This window comes from Giraffa tippelskirchi, chromosome 1 (genome assembly GCF_054371585.1).
Source record: "Giraffa tippelskirchi isolate mGirTip1 chromosome 1, T2T-mGirTip1v1.2.pri, whole genome shotgun sequence".
Classification (NCBI taxonomy): Eukaryota; Metazoa; Chordata; class Mammalia; order Artiodactyla; family Giraffidae; genus Giraffa; species Giraffa tippelskirchi.
In genome coordinates this window covers 192,462,079-192,478,774 of record NC_137275.1, presented here as the reverse complement: position 1 = coordinate 192,478,774, position 16,696 = coordinate 192,462,079, and the positions used below count along the sequence as shown (strand labels likewise).

At 47.3% G+C, this 16,696-nt stretch overlaps 1 protein-coding gene across 24 annotated transcripts; it reads right to left on the bottom strand.

The window, feature by feature from the left end:
• Positions 1-4,303: 4,303 nt before the first annotated feature.
• Positions 4,304-16,487, bottom strand: NUDT2 (nudix hydrolase 2). Of its 24 annotated transcripts, XM_081520079.1 has the most exons (7): positions 16,350-16,487; positions 12,904-12,990; positions 12,665-12,786; positions 11,874-11,912; positions 10,386-10,497; positions 7,010-7,143; positions 4,304-4,900 (listed from the first exon to the last, which is right to left on the bottom strand). In XM_081520079.1, the coding sequence occupies exons 6-7, from the start codon at positions 7,134-7,136 to the stop codon at positions 4,584-4,586; spliced, it is 444 nt and encodes a 147-aa protein (XP_081376205.1). In that variant the 5' UTR covers positions 7,137-7,143; positions 10,386-10,497; positions 11,874-11,912; positions 12,665-12,786; positions 12,904-12,990; positions 16,350-16,487; the 3' UTR covers positions 4,304-4,583. The 24 variants fall into 24 exon arrangements, with proteins under 24 accessions (XP_081376205.1, XP_081376174.1, XP_081376223.1 ...); XM_081520048.1 differs by lacking the exon at positions 10,386-10,497; XM_081520097.1 differs by lacking the exon at positions 12,665-12,786.
• Positions 16,488-16,696: the final 209 nt, after the last annotated feature.

Genomic DNA, 16,696 nt, shown 5'->3' with positions numbered 1-16,696 from the left:
TGCCCCCTTGGAGCCTTGTCCAGCCCCCCACCATCCCTGTCAGCACCTCTTGTACATTCCATGTTTATCTCTCTGCACATCTGGGTGGGAGGGAGGGCCAGCCCCCCTCCATGGAGCTTCCAGCAGCCCTGTCATGGCCAGTTCCCCACTGGTCTTGTCTATACCACTGTGAGTGTGGGGGAGGCTGGTATGAAGGAACGGAGAGCTCCCATCTCCAGGGGTAATGGAGGGGGAGAGCTTGAGTGGACACTGCAGAATATTCGGGACTGGGGACTAACACCCCTGTTCTGTGACCACGTGCAGCCTTAGAGTCTGCCCCAGTTTCCTTTCCAGCACTTTATGAGTCGGCTGTACTCTGGCCAAGTCCTCTCTCAAGACCAAGATTTGAATTTTCTGGGAGGATTTTTGCTTTTGTTCTCCCAGGTTTGGGCAAAGGATCCCTCACCCTGGTTGGCTACAGAGCAAGTAAGCCTTCTTTTATTGGTTCCCCTCATCAGGATTTCTGGTCCCTTTTCTCAAATCCAAGGCAGTGTTGACTTCTCCATATCCTGGCCACTACCCCATGTCAGGTCTTATCAGTTCTAGCCTGGATCACTGCAGCAGATTCTTAACTCGGTCCACTCTTGAACCCTTCAATTCAATCAGCATAGCAGGCAGCCAAGGAAATCTTTCTGAAATTCAATCAGGTCATTTAGGACAAAATTCAAGCTCTGACGTTCAAGACCTCTAAGATCTAAATTCGTCTCACACTTCTTTTTTGCTCACACACACATGCTTATGAGCATATTTTGAAAATCGTTTGAAGAGATACTCCCTTCTGTTCCGGTAACAGCTGCACAGCCCATCCCTGTGAGAGGAGGCCTGCCCAGACCAGCCTTGAAGAATACAGCGGCAACTGGGTGATTTCCTTTCCTGCCATTGTACGACTCAGTGGGACTTCTGCTGACGCCCTCCCCTCTTTGGTACACACCCCAGCTCCCAAGGAACAACATGGTTTTTATCTTCAGGCTAGCTATTTTATTTCATCATTCCCAAGGATCTTTCCAGCAGCTTGAGGGGAGGAGAGAATTTCTTTTTTTCAAGGTACTTTACCATTTTAATGGACTATAGGGGAAAAGAGAAACTGAAATTTTTGTTAAATTGAGGCATCAGTAACATCATATTAACTTCAGGTATTCAGTGTAATGATTCGTTATTTGTATATATTGCTAAATGATCACCACAGTAAGTCCAGTTAACAGCCGTCATCAGTTACAAAAAAATTTTTTTCTTGTAATGAGACCATTCAAGATCCACTCTCCTACCTATTTTCAAACATGCAATACAGTATTAACTATAGTCACCATGCTGTTCATTACAGCCCAATGACTGTATGTATTTATTTTATAACTGAAAATTTTTACCTTTTCACCCCCTCACCCATTAGGAGAGGGGAGAATTCTTATCCTTATGAGGTTAAGCCCTGAGTCTGAGGGTGGGGTTGGGGGAGTGGGGAAAGCTGAAAAGGAAGAGGCTCAGTCCCGGGGGGGCGGGGAGGGGGTCCCAGTCTGAAGAATAGGAAGAGGTTGTGCCTCAGTACTCAGTATCCTAGGGCTATCTTTCCCCTCCCTAGTCCCTTTCCCCTCCTCAGGGGGTCCTGTTGAGAGCTTCCTATTACATAATCTGAGGTGGAGGCAGGGTAGGAGGGGAAGGAAGTGAAGGGGGAGGGTTAGAAGGAAGGTGGAGAGCAAGCTTCACTGGACTCTGTAGCACAGCCTCTAGGGGGCAGCAGTGGGGTTGGCACTGCCCTCCTCTAGAGCTTAAGGGACCCGCTGGATCACTCAGGGAGCGGTCAGCCTCTGCTTCTCACAAGAGGGGGCCCCACCTGGGGTCCCACACCAGCACCAGTATTTCAATTTAAATTCTACCATGAAAATCACCCCTATAGCTTCATGCCTTTAGGTCTTCAATTCAGCAAACAACTGCTTACTGTGGGGGTGTAAGATACTGCTTCTGAGAGTCAAGAGGGCATTTTGGTTTTCCAGAGCCTCTATCAAAGGCCCCCAAGAGGGGGCAACTTAGGACCACCCTCGTGGGGATTAATTTATTAGATGCTTCTTCACCCCAGGATGGGCTTTCCTTGTGGCTCAGAGTGTAAAGAATCTGCCTTCGATGCAGGAGACCTGGATTCAATCCCTGGGTCAGGAACCCCTGGAGAAGGGAATAGTAAACCACTCCAGTATTCTTGCCTGGAGAATTCCATGGACAGAGAAGCCTAGTGGGCTACAACCCATGGGGTTGCAAAGAGTCAAACACAACTGAGGACTAACATTTCACCCTGGGGTGGTGCAGGTGGTAATAGGGAAAACAAGTGCAACTCCAAGAGAAGCCTCTTTGGGTGTAGGTGGGGACAGAACAGTGTTTACAGAATGAGTGGTTGTCAGGGAAAGCTTCCAGGAGGAGATGCTCTGGAATCTGGTTGGAGAGCCTGAGACTGAAGGGGAAATTGCAGTCTTAGCCCCATAACCCTCGAACAAGCCCAGGCAGCCAAAAGCAAAGTGGTGATGACAACAAAGCCCACTCACCTGTTAGATCCCAATCTCGGTTCTGCTCTCACCCCTCCCTCATCCACTGCCCGTTAACATGCCCCAGTCACACCTGTCAATTCGTCCCACAAAGTGAGCAGCTGAATGCAATTTATCCACCCCCTTCTCCAAAGTACCTGTGTTTTAATGGAAAACTCTGTAAAGCCCAGAAGAATGACTCCAAAGCTACACAAGATATTCCAAAATAAGAGTCCCCTCGGGCACCTAATCCTCGAAGGACCTCACATATAGACAATTGCCAGGGCCATCACCTCCTTAAGCCTCAATATTCCCAGCTTAAAAAAAAAATGAGCAGCAGAATCAGGTCATTTTCCAGGTCCCTTCGAACTCTGATGTACAAGCGCTGAGCATTTTGAGATTCCACAGACTCCCTCAGACTCCCATGCTGAGAGCACAGGGCCGGCCAGCCCTCATTAGGAGGCAGCCAGTCTGTGGTTTGGCACCACTGCCCAGCAGGCATTTATTAAATCAGTAGGATGTGGTCCCTGCTGGCCTGGAAAGAGAACACTAAGCTCCAAAAACTTCCTGCAGCAGGCCTCCTTCAGGGAATGCCGCTCAGAGGGGTGAGGAACAAAACCGTTCAGGCCTCTGGCAGGGCTCCAAGATCCTGTTCACTAGTACTTCTGCCCTGTCTGCATGGAGAAACAGTGACTGAAAACATCTGGAAGCCTGTCAGAGACCCGGGCGACTTCTCTATTTCGTCTGGGGGTGCCTGTTCTTGACCCTGGTAATCCAGGTTGACCTTTGCCAATGCCCCTTCCCAGCCAATCTTCCGCACTTCATTGGGCAACAACCCTCTAATGAAATCCACATGAACCCAGCTGCTAACAGCTCCTGGAAGGGCTGTAGGATCTAACACCTTCCCTGCATTCTGTGAGCCCTAGTAGCAAGGGGAAAGAGGGCCAGGGCCCAACTCTTGCGCCTCTGGATCTTCCAGCGGAATTGTGGAGAAAGGGAGTAGGTAGGATGAGAGGAACGCCAATGAGCAAGGCCTGCTAAAGGTGGAGAAGGCCACAGCACGCAAGGCACAGGGGAGTGACAGGGCTGCAGGTGGCCCAGCAGAGGCCCCAGGCTCAGGCCTGCTCCTCGCCAGTGACCTCAGTCACACTGACACCACGCTGACTGGGAGTCAGGACTGGGCTGGGAGGCTGGAGTGTGTGTGTCATTGACCTAGTGGCCCAGGGCTGCCTGACCCTCCTGTCCCTGTTGTGACTGGGGATCTGTTCCATTGTTCTCTGGGTCTCTATTTTAGGAAATACTTACTGAGCACCTGCAACATGTGTCCCTGGTGCCAGGAAAAGATACATTAGTGAGTACAATCGTACTGTTATCCGCGGAGGACTGGGGGACCCACTGTGGATACCAAACTCTGCAGATGTTCAAGTCCCACTGTGGGTCCTCAGCATCTGTGGATATGGCGGGCAGACCCAATTCCTACGCTCCAGTCCCACTCACTTGTATGTCCTGTCTGCTACAAGCCACAACATCTCGGGCACATCGGTGGGGTGGGGTGAGAGTGCTTGAAAGTCCAGGGACAGAAGAGCTACTCTGGTCATGTTGGGTCTCGCTGATTCTGACTCCTTCCCTCAGCTTCTCTGGGGTACAGTGGTTGGACCCAGGGTTCCCTCCGGCTAAGGTTAGAGCTCTGATCCACTCTAGTTTTTCTCTACCGCCCCCACCATGGCCCAGGCAAGAGTCCATGAAATAAATATAGCAAGTTAGAGGGAGAGAGAAGCTGCTTGAAGTTTATTCATAAAGTATAAGGAGCCACTCACTGGACCTGGGCTTTTTTTTTCTTTAAACTGCTAGTTTCCCTTCCTTTCCACCTAGCTGAGATTCTTGCTTGCTCTCCTCTGAGAGTCCTCAGCTGATTTTACTAGCCTCTCTGCTCTCTGCTATAATGAGCCAAAGACCAAGGAAGTGAAGTGAAGTGAAGGCAGTTCATCTCAGAAGGCCCTGAAGGATCCTACTGAGGCAAAAGGCCTGACTCTGGTCAGTTCAGGTCGCTGTGGAGCAGAGAAACTTGTGTCCTTCTTGGAGCGCCGCCTTCATCTCCTCAAACTGAGCCAACTGGCAGGCATCCTCCAGCCCCAGCCAGCGGTAGGCTTGGTGCTCGCGGGAGAGGCGGACCTCCACGTCGCAGTCCTTTACCTCTGCCAGCCAGTAGATGACGATTTTAGGCTTCTCCCTGGCCACGTAACTGAGCTCCCTTCTGAAGCCCTCAATGATGGTCAGCTGGCCTGCTTCTATGCCTGCTTCCTCCTGGGTCTCCCGAAGGGCTGTTTCCAAGTCACTTTCTCCCGGTTCCACATGGCCTGGTGAGGAAAAAAGAAGAGGAAGCAAATATAATCGTCAACGAAGCTAGATTTTCTAGGTCAGATGATTTAAAGCTGGGGTCTCTGGTGACTTTTGTAGGTGTTGCTAGGCTTTGGCAATATCCTAAACTGGCAGGGAATAGGGTACAGGACAGGTAGGGCCTGGCTCTGTTGTGTCTGGGCAAGCCCCTTCTCCACCCCATCTTCTCTACAGAGAGTGAAACAAACCATATATTTGGCAAGTCTGGTCTAGAATGCTGCTCCTCGATGTGGAAGAGTTGGCCTCCCCCAGACCTCTGCTCTATTTTTCTCTGGAGCTCTCTTCATCCCATGTTCTCAGGGAGACCCTTCCCTGGGAGACATTAACGTGACTTTCCCAAGGAGGGGTGGTCCTTTCTTGTCAGGTGGGAGCTGGCTGAAGAGGGAGTTCTTCCCTTATAGCCCACAGTGAGGACTTAACACTGTCTGCAGTTGGTCCCTGAAGTCCCAGGGCCAACAGTCAGGCTCTAAACCCTATACCGAGGCACCGGCAGCTGTTTCCAAGTAGCTATCAAGGCTCTTCCAAATTGTTTTCATCTTTCTAACTGAGTAAGGCCAGATTCCAGTTTCATAGGGAAAGTCCTGATGGGAACTTAGACTAAGGACAAGCCGAGAGCCAGTTCTAAGAAAATTTGTTGGCAAGGCCCAAACCCAAGCAGACAACTGCCAAGAAACTGCTGTAAGAGAACTTGAAGCTCTGCAGACTGGGAGCAGCCCTTGGCTTTGCCTCAAGGCCCTCCCTGCAAATTCTCAGCTTGCCCAAGCGGGCCAAGAAGGCATGGGAGGGGTCTGGCAGCCTCGATCAACAAGTTGCTGGGGGCCTCCTGGTTCGGGAGCTCCTGGGAAGCAGGAATTCTTAGCTGTTCTCTTCTTAGCTCAAAGACAGGGCTACATCCTAGTCTCCTCCTTCCCAGGGGTCCCCAGAGCAGCGCCCCAGTCAGCGGCTGCTGCATAGCTCCCACAGAAAGCAACCAGGAGTCTGGACTTAAAATTCCATTTCTGTCCATGGCTGCTGGGGAGTTTTCTCTGGAAGCACCTCATATAGCCATGGACACAAAGACAGGCAGATACTGCATCGGGGGAGGCAGGTGGGAGGGATACTGGTGGGAAGAGAGGTGACGCTGATTCGGGATGCCTGACCTTTCCTCAGAACTGTGTGTGAACCTCTGAGCACACCCCACCCAACAGCAGCTATTCAGCATTCTGCCCATCAGAGCTAAGATGGTAACTTCTCCCCCGCCTATGGCAGGGAAAATTCAGAGATTTCCTTTGAAATCTTTCATCGAGAGGCACCATGCAATGTGACTCAGGTGATCAGGAGGCAAGTTGTGAATATTCTTATTCATGGTATTGGTGACACTTCTTTTTTTTTCCACTTTGTTTCTCCTCAGTGGAACTCAAATGTGCCAATTGTTTTTCCTGTTCCCACTTCCTTGTTCTCCTCCAACCCTAAGATGTTAGTCGCTCAGTTGCATCCGACTCTTTATGATGCCATGGACTACAGCCCACCGGGCTTCTCTGTCTATGGAATTCTCCAGACAAGAATACTAGAGTGGGTAGTCATTCCCTTCTCCAGGGGATTTTCCCAACCCAGGGTTCGAACCCAGGTCTCTCAAACTGCAGGCAGATTCTTTACCATCTGAGCTACCAGAGAAGCCCTCCTCCAACCCTGGAGGAGCCTTGTTCACCTCTCCCCCATCCCACTTTCCCTTAAAGTCTCTGCTCCCTTCTGTCTGGGGGCTGTTCACGCTTAACCTGTAGCCCAGTAATGACCTGGCCCCAGGGTCACCAGTTGCCAGCCCAGTGCCTCTTCTTCCCCACCATCCACTGGACAAGCTGATGCTCTGGTGACCGATACAAGAAAACATGGTATTCAGCCACAGAGTTCTATTTTGGTTCTTCTCTGGCCTGACATGTAGACCTTGTATGCAGAAAGGACCGAGAGCTTCTGCCCACACACCCACCTCCTGCTACACAATCACTGGGAAGCAAGTGTTGTAGGGTGCCTGGCAGCGTGGATTTCTGAACAGTGCTTGGTATTTCCCCACAACCCACTCCCTGGCCTCCCACCTTTGGGAGGAGTCCAATGATGAATGCCATCTGATGCCTGTAGCAGTAGAAACTCAATTGCAGTATTGTGCACCTTGGGGATGAGGCGTCTTCGGAAGATGATCAAGCCACATGCTCTCAGGGCCATGGTCTATCTGAAGGCGTAACAAAGATGTGCCAAGTTACACAAAACAGGAAGATCCATACTGAGGAGGCCAGAGGGGGGCAGCACTCTGGTGCCAGGGAGTCACACAGACCAACTAACAGTGACCTCATCACCTACATGCTGAGGACCAATGGGGGAAAGCCAGGAGTCAGAGACAGGCCTTTGTGTCTAACTGCAGGCCCTGGCCCCTGGCTGATAGTGTGGGTCTGTCCCAACTCTTCCGGGTCTCCCTGCCAGAGCAGGGCCCATGTGTGTATATAGAGATGGGAGATCCTCAGGTGCAAACTCACCAAAACTGGAGAGATGCTGGGAATGGGAGAGATGCAGTACAATGTCATCATCAAATTCACAATCCCATTTCCCTCAGCCTTCAGCTTGAGTCTCTGGAGCAAAGAGACCCCAAAGTATGGTTTCTTTGTTTTTTTAACTTCTATTGTTTATTTTGGGGTATAGTTAATTTATAATGTTGGTTAGTTTCTGCTGTACAGCAGAATGAATCATTATACATATACCCACTCCATTTTAGATTCTTTTCCATAGAAAAGAGTCATCACAGAGTATTGATTAGCGTTCTCTGGGAAACAATGTGGTTTCTGATGGCTTAGAAGGGTCACTTAGGAATGGTGGCTTAGTGTTCCAAAAATTTATTTGTTACTGATTTTTTTCAGTCTTTTATTACGTTTTGGAATGCGATACATTCACATGGTCCAAAAGTCAAAATATAAAGGGGCACCCATGGTAGAAAGTCTCCTTCCCATCCTAACAGAGGCAAACTAGCAGAGTGGTCAAGAGTATGAAACTGGAGCCTGGGTTCAAGTTCCAGCTCTGCCACTCATTCACCATGTGATGAGCTCCTAAGGCTCAGTTTCCTCAGCTGTAAGACAGGATAATAATAGCTCTGCTATAAAGGGTTGCTGTGAGGATTACATGACTTAACTTTGTCAAATGGTTTAGAACAGTGCTTGCTGATTAATAAGCACTCAGTAGACTTCAATATGCACAGAAAAATGTCTGGAAGAAGATACACATCATTAGTACTTTTTCTGGAGGATGAGATTATGGGGAAACTTTCATTTTCTGCTCCATATATATCTGTATTATTTGGAAATTTACAGAGAACATTAACTTTATAATCAGCCATACAATAACAACAGACTTTTTTAGTCTTTTCCCTTTAGTCTTCTTTCCACTGCAGGAAAAAATGTCAACAACAAAAGACAGGAGGGACTTCCCTGGTGGTCCAGCCTTTAAGACTCTGAGATTCCACTGCAGGGGGTGTGGGACTAAGATCCTGCATGCCATGCGTGCAGCCAAAAAAAAAACCCACACACACCAAAAAACAAAAAACATGGAAGATCCTTTCAGTAAGGCTCTGCTAAAGAAAAACTTGTGGCATTTGTTCATGCAGCAAATATTTATGGAGCACCTACTATATACCAAGTACTGTGCTTGGCCTTTGCCCTCGCATGAATATAGTTTATAGTCTAGTAGGAGAGGAAGACTTTAAACAAATAGTTAAGCAAATTTTAAAACATTTGCCAATAAGGTCTGTGTTCCAAAGGGAAAATGTCTGATTGGAAACTTGACCTTGCCTGAGGGATCAAGGAATGCTTCCTACACTTGATCTTAGCCAAAAGGCTGAGAAGCAATAAGGAATGCTTCCTGAAAGAAAGGTGTTTGAGCAGAGAAGTAAAGGATGAGTAAAAGGTAAACTGGCAAAGGGAAGGAGGAAAGTGTGTTCCAGGTGGAGGGAATGGCATGGACAAAGGTTCCCAGGTGAGATGGCAGAACTGAAAGAAAACCAGGTGTCTAAAGTGTAGTTGAGGTCTGAGAGACTGGCCCGGGCAGGGAGAGGCCTGAGCTGCAGGGCCTCATCTGCAGGATTCCAGGGCCAGAGAAGCTGGTGCTCCTGGGTGGCAGGACTGATGCTGAGAGGAGTGGCTGGAATAGGAGTCGATGGTCTCCATGGCCCCCTTGATGCTGCTCAATCAAGATGAGCTTCCCTGGTGGTCCAGTGGTTAAGAATCTGCCTTCCAATGCAGGGTTCAATCCCTGGTTGAGGAACTAAGATCCCGTGTGCTGTGGGGCAACCAAGTTCATGTGCCACAACTACCGGGCCTGAGCTCTGTGGAGTCTGTGCCCCTCAACAAGAGAATCCCCGCACCACAATGAAGACCCAGTGGAGCCAAAATAAGTTAAGAATTAAAATATGTTTTCTAAAAAATGAGGTAGAGACAAATGTGCTGCTTGTAAAAAGATTTTCAGACACACTAAGTGGAAAAAGAGTAGCTCATAACAGTATGTAAAGTGTGGTTCCTTCTGAGTTTAAAGTTCATATATAAACTGGTATCAGGGTTTTTATTAAATGTGGTGTTCTGCTCCCTGGTCTCCCAGGGAACAAATACATGCTGAGGACTTTATTCTGGAAGCCAGAAGGAACTCTGTCACCAAAGAACTAGTGAAGAAAGATTTCAAATTACTGGTTACAGGTTTAGGTAGGAATAGGTACCTGATCCCAGATGATGCTCAGAAAGCATCAGCAAGTAACAGGTGTGGGTACCTTGCCCCTGCTTCGAGTAGAGTCCCATAAGATGGATGTTGGGACAAGCTTAGGGATCCAAGGCTAGAGGACACAGTGCCCTGTCTAGGACAGGAAGCCCCAGGGCATTCTTTCACACCACTGCCATCACCAAACAAAGATGCCTTCACGGGGGCCAAGAGAGACAAGCCTGCGGTGGCTATGTGGCACCACTGGGGAGAGGGCAGCAGGCCAGTACTGTCCTATGGGGAGGAGGTTTAGGTTAGTGACAAGCAAAACTGTTATCTCAGTAGATACCTGTGTGACCACAGCTAACAGCCAGACCAGAAGAGCTAGGATCAAGAGCCAGGATCAGACAGATGTTCACTTTCTACCTGTGCTCTGTACTCAGAGAGGACAGAAAGGCAGAACTCCTGTTCGCCCTCCAATCACTTGGCTTGAGCCAGCTGAACTCTACAATTTCTCCTTCCTTCCCCATCCATGAAACCATCTCCTTATCCTTTCAGCAACAACTCAGATGTCACCTCTTCTGTGAAGCCTTCTGGCTGCTAATCCCTCCATCTTCTGGGCCTTTAACATGGCCTGAATAATCTACTACTGTCACGTTTGATAAGAGAAACAGAATACTATAAGAATTCAGGGTAGGGAATAGACCTTGTCCAATTAGGAAGTTGATGGAGAAACCCATGTACCTCTGTCACCTCCGCTTCTGGTGTTAGGCCTGAAGTCTCTGTAAGTTGGTGAGGCCAGCAGTTGGAAAGGAAAGCTGACTGTGAAGTGGAAGAGAGCAAGGAAAACTGGAACCTGTGAGAACAAATCGATTTCTGTCCACTGTCTCCAAGCTCATTGACTCGGGTGACTTGCAGGAAAAGCTGGAGCACTTTGCCACAGAGCTGAGTGTACAACCAACCCGGGACTCAGAGCAGCTGAAGGAGGCGATGCAGCAGGAGTTGGGGAGCTGCGGGCCTGGGTGCTGTCCTGCACCCTAAAGTAAGCCAGCAGATCAGAGTGTCCAGAGGTATGTCCTGCCACCATGCCCAGGATCCTGTTCTGTCCTTCACAGTGGACAGCACAGTGGCTGCTACTTCACTTCAGCCTTCCAAATCTTGCACAAAATTCTCCTGAGGTCAGCCCTAACCTGGAACTATCCAGGAAGGGACTCCTGGGAAACTCAGTTCCAGCTTAGCTACATGGACATGGTACAAAGCCATCACAAGCACGCACATCTAGTATGGTAAATCTCTGTACCTCTGGCAGGTAGGAGCCAGACTGTGAGCTGTCTCCTGGGACCCAGCACAGCAGCTCTCAACAGATGTTCATTGACTCAACAGAACTGGCTCCCCACCTCCCACTCAAACAAATGCTCAGGTTATATTCTGGGACTTTGGGAAATAGCCCAGTGTTTTCCTGAAGAGTGCCATTTACATAAAAGTCAATGGAGCTATTGTTGGAGGTTTTCTGTTTTTCTGGAGACCATGGAGCCGAAACTGTCCTGGGGTTTTAAAGTATCCAGATTTCTTTCTTCCTCTCTCTCTTTCTCTCAGATACACATACACACACTCACTCTGGCACACAAATTCTGAGTGGATTCAAACCTCAGGGGGTTAAAAAACATACCATCTAATATGCAAATATGCCTGCAGCCAGATTGCAGAGGTGAGAACTCCAGGCTGACAGCAGGCAATTCTCATTTCAGCAAAGTGGCAAAGTGCCTTAGGTGGTTTAAAAAAAACCTGAACAAAACCCCCTCAATGTCATCAGAAGGTTCCAGAAGCTAAGGAAAAGTGCTCTTGGCTTTCTCTGTAGATACAATTCCCTCACCACCTAGGAGGTTGAGGACTTAGGTGCCAAAAAATAATTCACAGATAAATGTCTATACTGATGTGTTGTGGTCCAATATTTTCATCAAATTAATCAGAGTGCTATTGCAAGCACAGCTCAACCACAGGAGCCATCACAAATTTAGAAAGAGCTCTCCAAATCCTCCTGCAACCTGTTCCTCATAGTCTAAAATCCCTCTAGCAGAAACAGTATTTCATCACATCATGTTATCAATTAAGAATCTACCCCATGCAAGGTTTTTTATCTTTTGTAATGCTCAAGACAACTCTTCACAATAAGCATTGTTACCTCCAGTTTAAGATAAGGAAATTCATATTCAAAATGTTTAAAATACTTGCCCAAACGCATAACTGGTCTGTGAATGCTGAGATTTGAATCTAAGTAAAAGTGAAAAATGAAAGTATTAGTTACTCAGTGGTATCTGACTCTTTGCAACCTCATGGACTGTAGCCCTCCATGCTCCTCTGCCCACGAAATTCTCCAGGCAAGAATACTGGAGTGGGTACCCATTCCCTTTTCCAGGGGATCTTCCCAACTCAGGGATCTAACTTGGGTCTCTTGCATTGCAGGCAGAATCTTTACCATCAGAGATACCAGGGAAACCAAGTCTAACTCCAAAGTCTGTATTTTTTCCATTATACAGCTTTGTTTACTGCGAAAGAGCAGGGCTTAGGGCACAAGTGGCCCTGAGAGAGGATATGAAAATAATTTATTAAATCGCTTCCAGTTCCAAAATTCCCATACTTTGATCTACATTCATATGGAGGATTTTAAAGATGTCTAACTGGAATCCTATTCACAGAAGAAGTTTTAGTTGGAGGCTGACATAGATGAAGATCCTGTTGCCCAAAGACAACCCTGGAGGGGTAAAGTGTAGTCTGATGCCCCTAAACTTTGTCTCTCTGATAAAGGTTTCTATGCCTCTGCTTTTTTTTTCCTGGGAAGCTGGAGCCTATAACCACACGTTCAAAACCATACCCAGTAGCCTGAGGGTTCTCAAGAACCAAGTATTAGTGACACGCTTGATGCCAGCCTTGGACAAGCACACAAGTAACTAACTTGGGGCACTACTGTCCAGGAAATTTGCCCAGGCCACTCCACTATGAGGAGGAATGTCAACTCTGCCTACCCACAAGCAGCTAGCTATGTGACTGCTCAGCTTCTCTTCACATCCCACATCATAATGGTCTTTTCTCCAATTCTCCTAGTCCCTTCCCTTTCGAAGAAGTGAACAGAAATAAGGCTCCCATCCTTGAATAAAGCAACAACAAAAAGATAAAACTAAAAAAGAAAGAAAAGAAAAAGCCCCCAACTACCATAAACTGATGAGTTGAGACAAAGAAAATGTTCCCTCAAACTTACATTTACCTGGACATCTGCCACTCTCTTTTTTAAGCTGCTGAGTCATCTTGCTATCTTTGCTGTTTGGCTGAGGGAGGAAATGGGAGATTTCACCTGTAATGACATGAATACTGGCTTCAAGGATGAAGTCAAAGTCAGGCAAGGTTGGGACAAAAATCATTTCTGGTGAAGAACTGTTAAGTGGCCTATTAGTGCCATCTGCTGTACAACTCTGGAAAGCAAACATGGGGAATTCTAATACTAGAGCCTGAAAGGATTCATTCTCTGATCTAATGTCTGTTGAGTGTGTCCCATTCGACAAGCAGTGTGACAGGACTAAAGAGTAGACAGGAAGCTGAATACTAGTGAAAGTGGAAGATCTTTAAACAGACAAGTCACCAGATGTGTTTTGTGCATCACAAAGGTATGTGTAAGATGTAAAGACAGCAAAGAAGGAATGATTCTCTTTAGGTCAAGGGGTACTCCATAAGGGTTTTAAAGGATGACCAGGAGTTTGCTTGCTTGCTAAGTCGCTTCAGTCATGTCTGACTCTTTGTGACCTTATGGACTGTAGCTCTCCAGGCTCCTCTGTCCATGGGATTCTCCAGGCAAGAATACTGAAGTGGGTTGCTATTTCCTCCTCTAGGGGATCTTCCCAACCCAAGGATTGAACCCCCTTCTCTTCTATCTCCTGCATTGGCAGGAGGGTTCTTTACCACCAGCGTCACCTGGGAGGCTTCCCTGGCGGCTCAGATGGTAAAGACTGCCTGTATTCCAAGTATTTTCATTCTTTCTCAGTCAAAAACAGAACGCACAACACAGATAAGCATGGCTGGCTTTGCAGTAAGACTGAGCTCCCTAATTCAACAGCATGTTATTTTGAGCAACACACTTCTCTAGGCCTCATTTTCCAAATAAGGAAATACCAACCTACTATTAACAGTTGTTGTAGAGTTTAAAATAAATAATGTATACGTAGGGTCTGACATATCAGAAGTACTAGATATATGTCACACTTAACCCCTATATTGCTCAAACTACCGCACAATTGCACTCATCTCACATGCTAGTAAAGTAATCCTCAAAATTCTCCAAGCCAGGCTTCAGCAATACACGAACCGTGAACTTCCAGATGTTCAAGCTGGTTTTAGAAAAGGCAGAGGAACCAGAGGTCAAATTGCCAATATCCGCTGGATCATCGAAAAAGCAAGAGAGTTCCAGAAAAACATCTATTTCTGCTTTATTGACTATGCCAAAGCCTTTGACTGTGTGGATCACAATAAACTGTGGAAAATTCTGAAAGAGATGGGAGTACCAGACCATCTGACCTGTCTCTTGAGAAACCTGTATGTAGGTCAGGAAGCAACAGTTCAAACTGGACATGGAACAACAGACTGGTTCCAAATAGGAAAAGGAGTACGTCAAGGCTGTATATTGTCACCCTGCTTGTTTAACTTATATGCAGAGTACATCATGAGAAACGCTGGGTTGGAAGAAACACAAGCTGGAATCAAGATTGCCGGGAGAAATATCAATAACCTCAGATATGCAGATGACACCATCCTTATGGCAGAGAGTGAAGAAGAACTAAAGAGCCTCTTGATGAAGGTGAAGGAGGAGAGTGAAAAAGTTGGCTTAAAGCTCAACGTTCAGAAAACTAAGATCATGGCATCTGGCCCCATCACTCCATGGGAAATAGATGGGGAAACAGTGGAAAACAGTGTCAGACTTTATTTTTTGGGGCTCCAGAATCACTGCTGATGGTGACTGCAGCCATGAAATTAAAAGACGCTTACTCCTTGGAAGGAAGGTTATGGCCAACCTAGATAGCATATTTAAAAGCAGAGACATTACTTTGCCAACAAAATTCCGTCTAGTCAAGGCTATGGTTTTTCCAGTGGTCATGTATGGATGTGAGAGTTGGACGGTGAAGAAAGCTGAGTGCCGCAGAATTGATGCTTTTGAACTGTGGTGTTGGAGAAGGCTCTTGAGAGTCCCTTGGGCTGCAAGGAGATCCAACCAGTCCATCCTAAAAGAGATCAATCCTGGGTGTTCATTGGAAGGTCTGATGTTGAAGCTGAAACTCCAATACTTTGGCCACCTCATGCAAAGGGTTGACTCATTGGAAAAGATCCTAATGCTGGGTAGGATTGGGGGCAGGAGGAGAAGGGGACGACAGAGGATGAGATGGTTGGATGGCATCACCGACTCGATGGACATGGGTTTGGGTAGACTCCGGGAGTTACTGATGGACAGGGAGGCCTGGCGTGCTGCAATTCATGGGGTCGCAAAGAGTCGGACACGACTGAGCGACTGAACTGAACTGAACTAACCCCTATATAAAATGTCATCAGAAAGCTTCTCTGTTATGTTTTAATGACATGCTCTTAGCTTTCATTAACAATTGAATAAAAAATGACTTTTCATATTTTCTGCCAACTGTCAGCGAACACACTGTTCATCACACCATGTACATTCCTGACAGCCCCACAAGATGTTTTAATATAGCTACTAGGAAGAAATTTCACTCTTTTGAAGATTGGATTGTTTCCTTAATTATTAGTTATTTAACTGACAAGTTTTGAAATAAATTGGGTATTCAGTTACAGTACATCTACTGGTTCCATTGGCTAATATATTTTCTTATTTCTACTATGAAGATAATAGCTACCACTTTTGGAAAAGTTACTACTTGTCAGGCATTTTGCCAAGTGCTTTACCTTCATTATTTCACTTAATTTTCACAACAACCCCATGAGGCATTACTCCCCGTTTTCAGAAGAGGAAAAAGAAAATTACAGCTCAGAGATGAGTCTGGATAGGGACTCAAAAGCAGATCTGCCCTACTCCTAACATCAGTGCTCTCAACCTGGACTCTACACCAGCTACATTTGGCTATTTGATTGCATTCAACTTATTTAATGTCATTCATATATTTATTTATTTTCCCCCTTAAGAGATATAATAATAGATACATAAGGTCCAAACTAGGCCACAAGTAAAAAGGAAGTTTTTAGGTAGTAGGACTCTCCTGTGACTTTCTTTACTTCTGTTGTAACTGTCACGATAGTATCCATTCAATAAAGGAAGTAATTAGAAAATACAAAACGTCTCTTGGAAAGTAGGCAGGGTTTAAAGAGTAACAACAAAGTTAAAACTGAGGCCCAAGGAAGGGAAGGTATGGCGCTCGGGTCACTGGGCTCCACACCCGGTACTCTGGGTTTCCGACGACCTACCCGATCACCACTCGTTTCGGGACAAACAAGGCTCGCGGGGCCCCCAGAGGGTCCCTCCCTTCTCTCTGCAGCGGCTGGAATCTGGCCTGCCCACGCTCCACAGCCAGCTGGAGAAGGGCAAGTCCACTCCTGACCCTACAGCGACCGGAGGGTAGTCAGCTGCAGACTCTCATTGCTCCGAGCCTCAGTTTCTCCGCGGAGAACTAAACCCACTAATCCCTCTCTAAGGCTACTCACCCCAAGTAGAAGGAGGCAAAAGGCGGACCTTGGGCAAAGACTGGCAGTCCGTCGACCAATCCCAAGAGCTGGGTTGCGATTCCAAAAGCTGGCGACCAACAGCTCGGGGCGGAAGGATCCCGGACCCGTCTCAAAGGTGCGTTTCGCTCACATAGAACATCGCGAGATTTTCATTTCAGTGGAACGATTGGTTGAAAGACGGAAATTGAGAGTTACGCCCACTGTTTCATCGGGTTTCTGATTGGCCTTCTAAAAAGAGAAGGCGGTCCACGTCCGCGAGTTCCTTCGATGCTCATTGGTGGACGGTGTCGGACTGCCGGCGCGCGGGCGTCGGCGCGGGCGTTCGA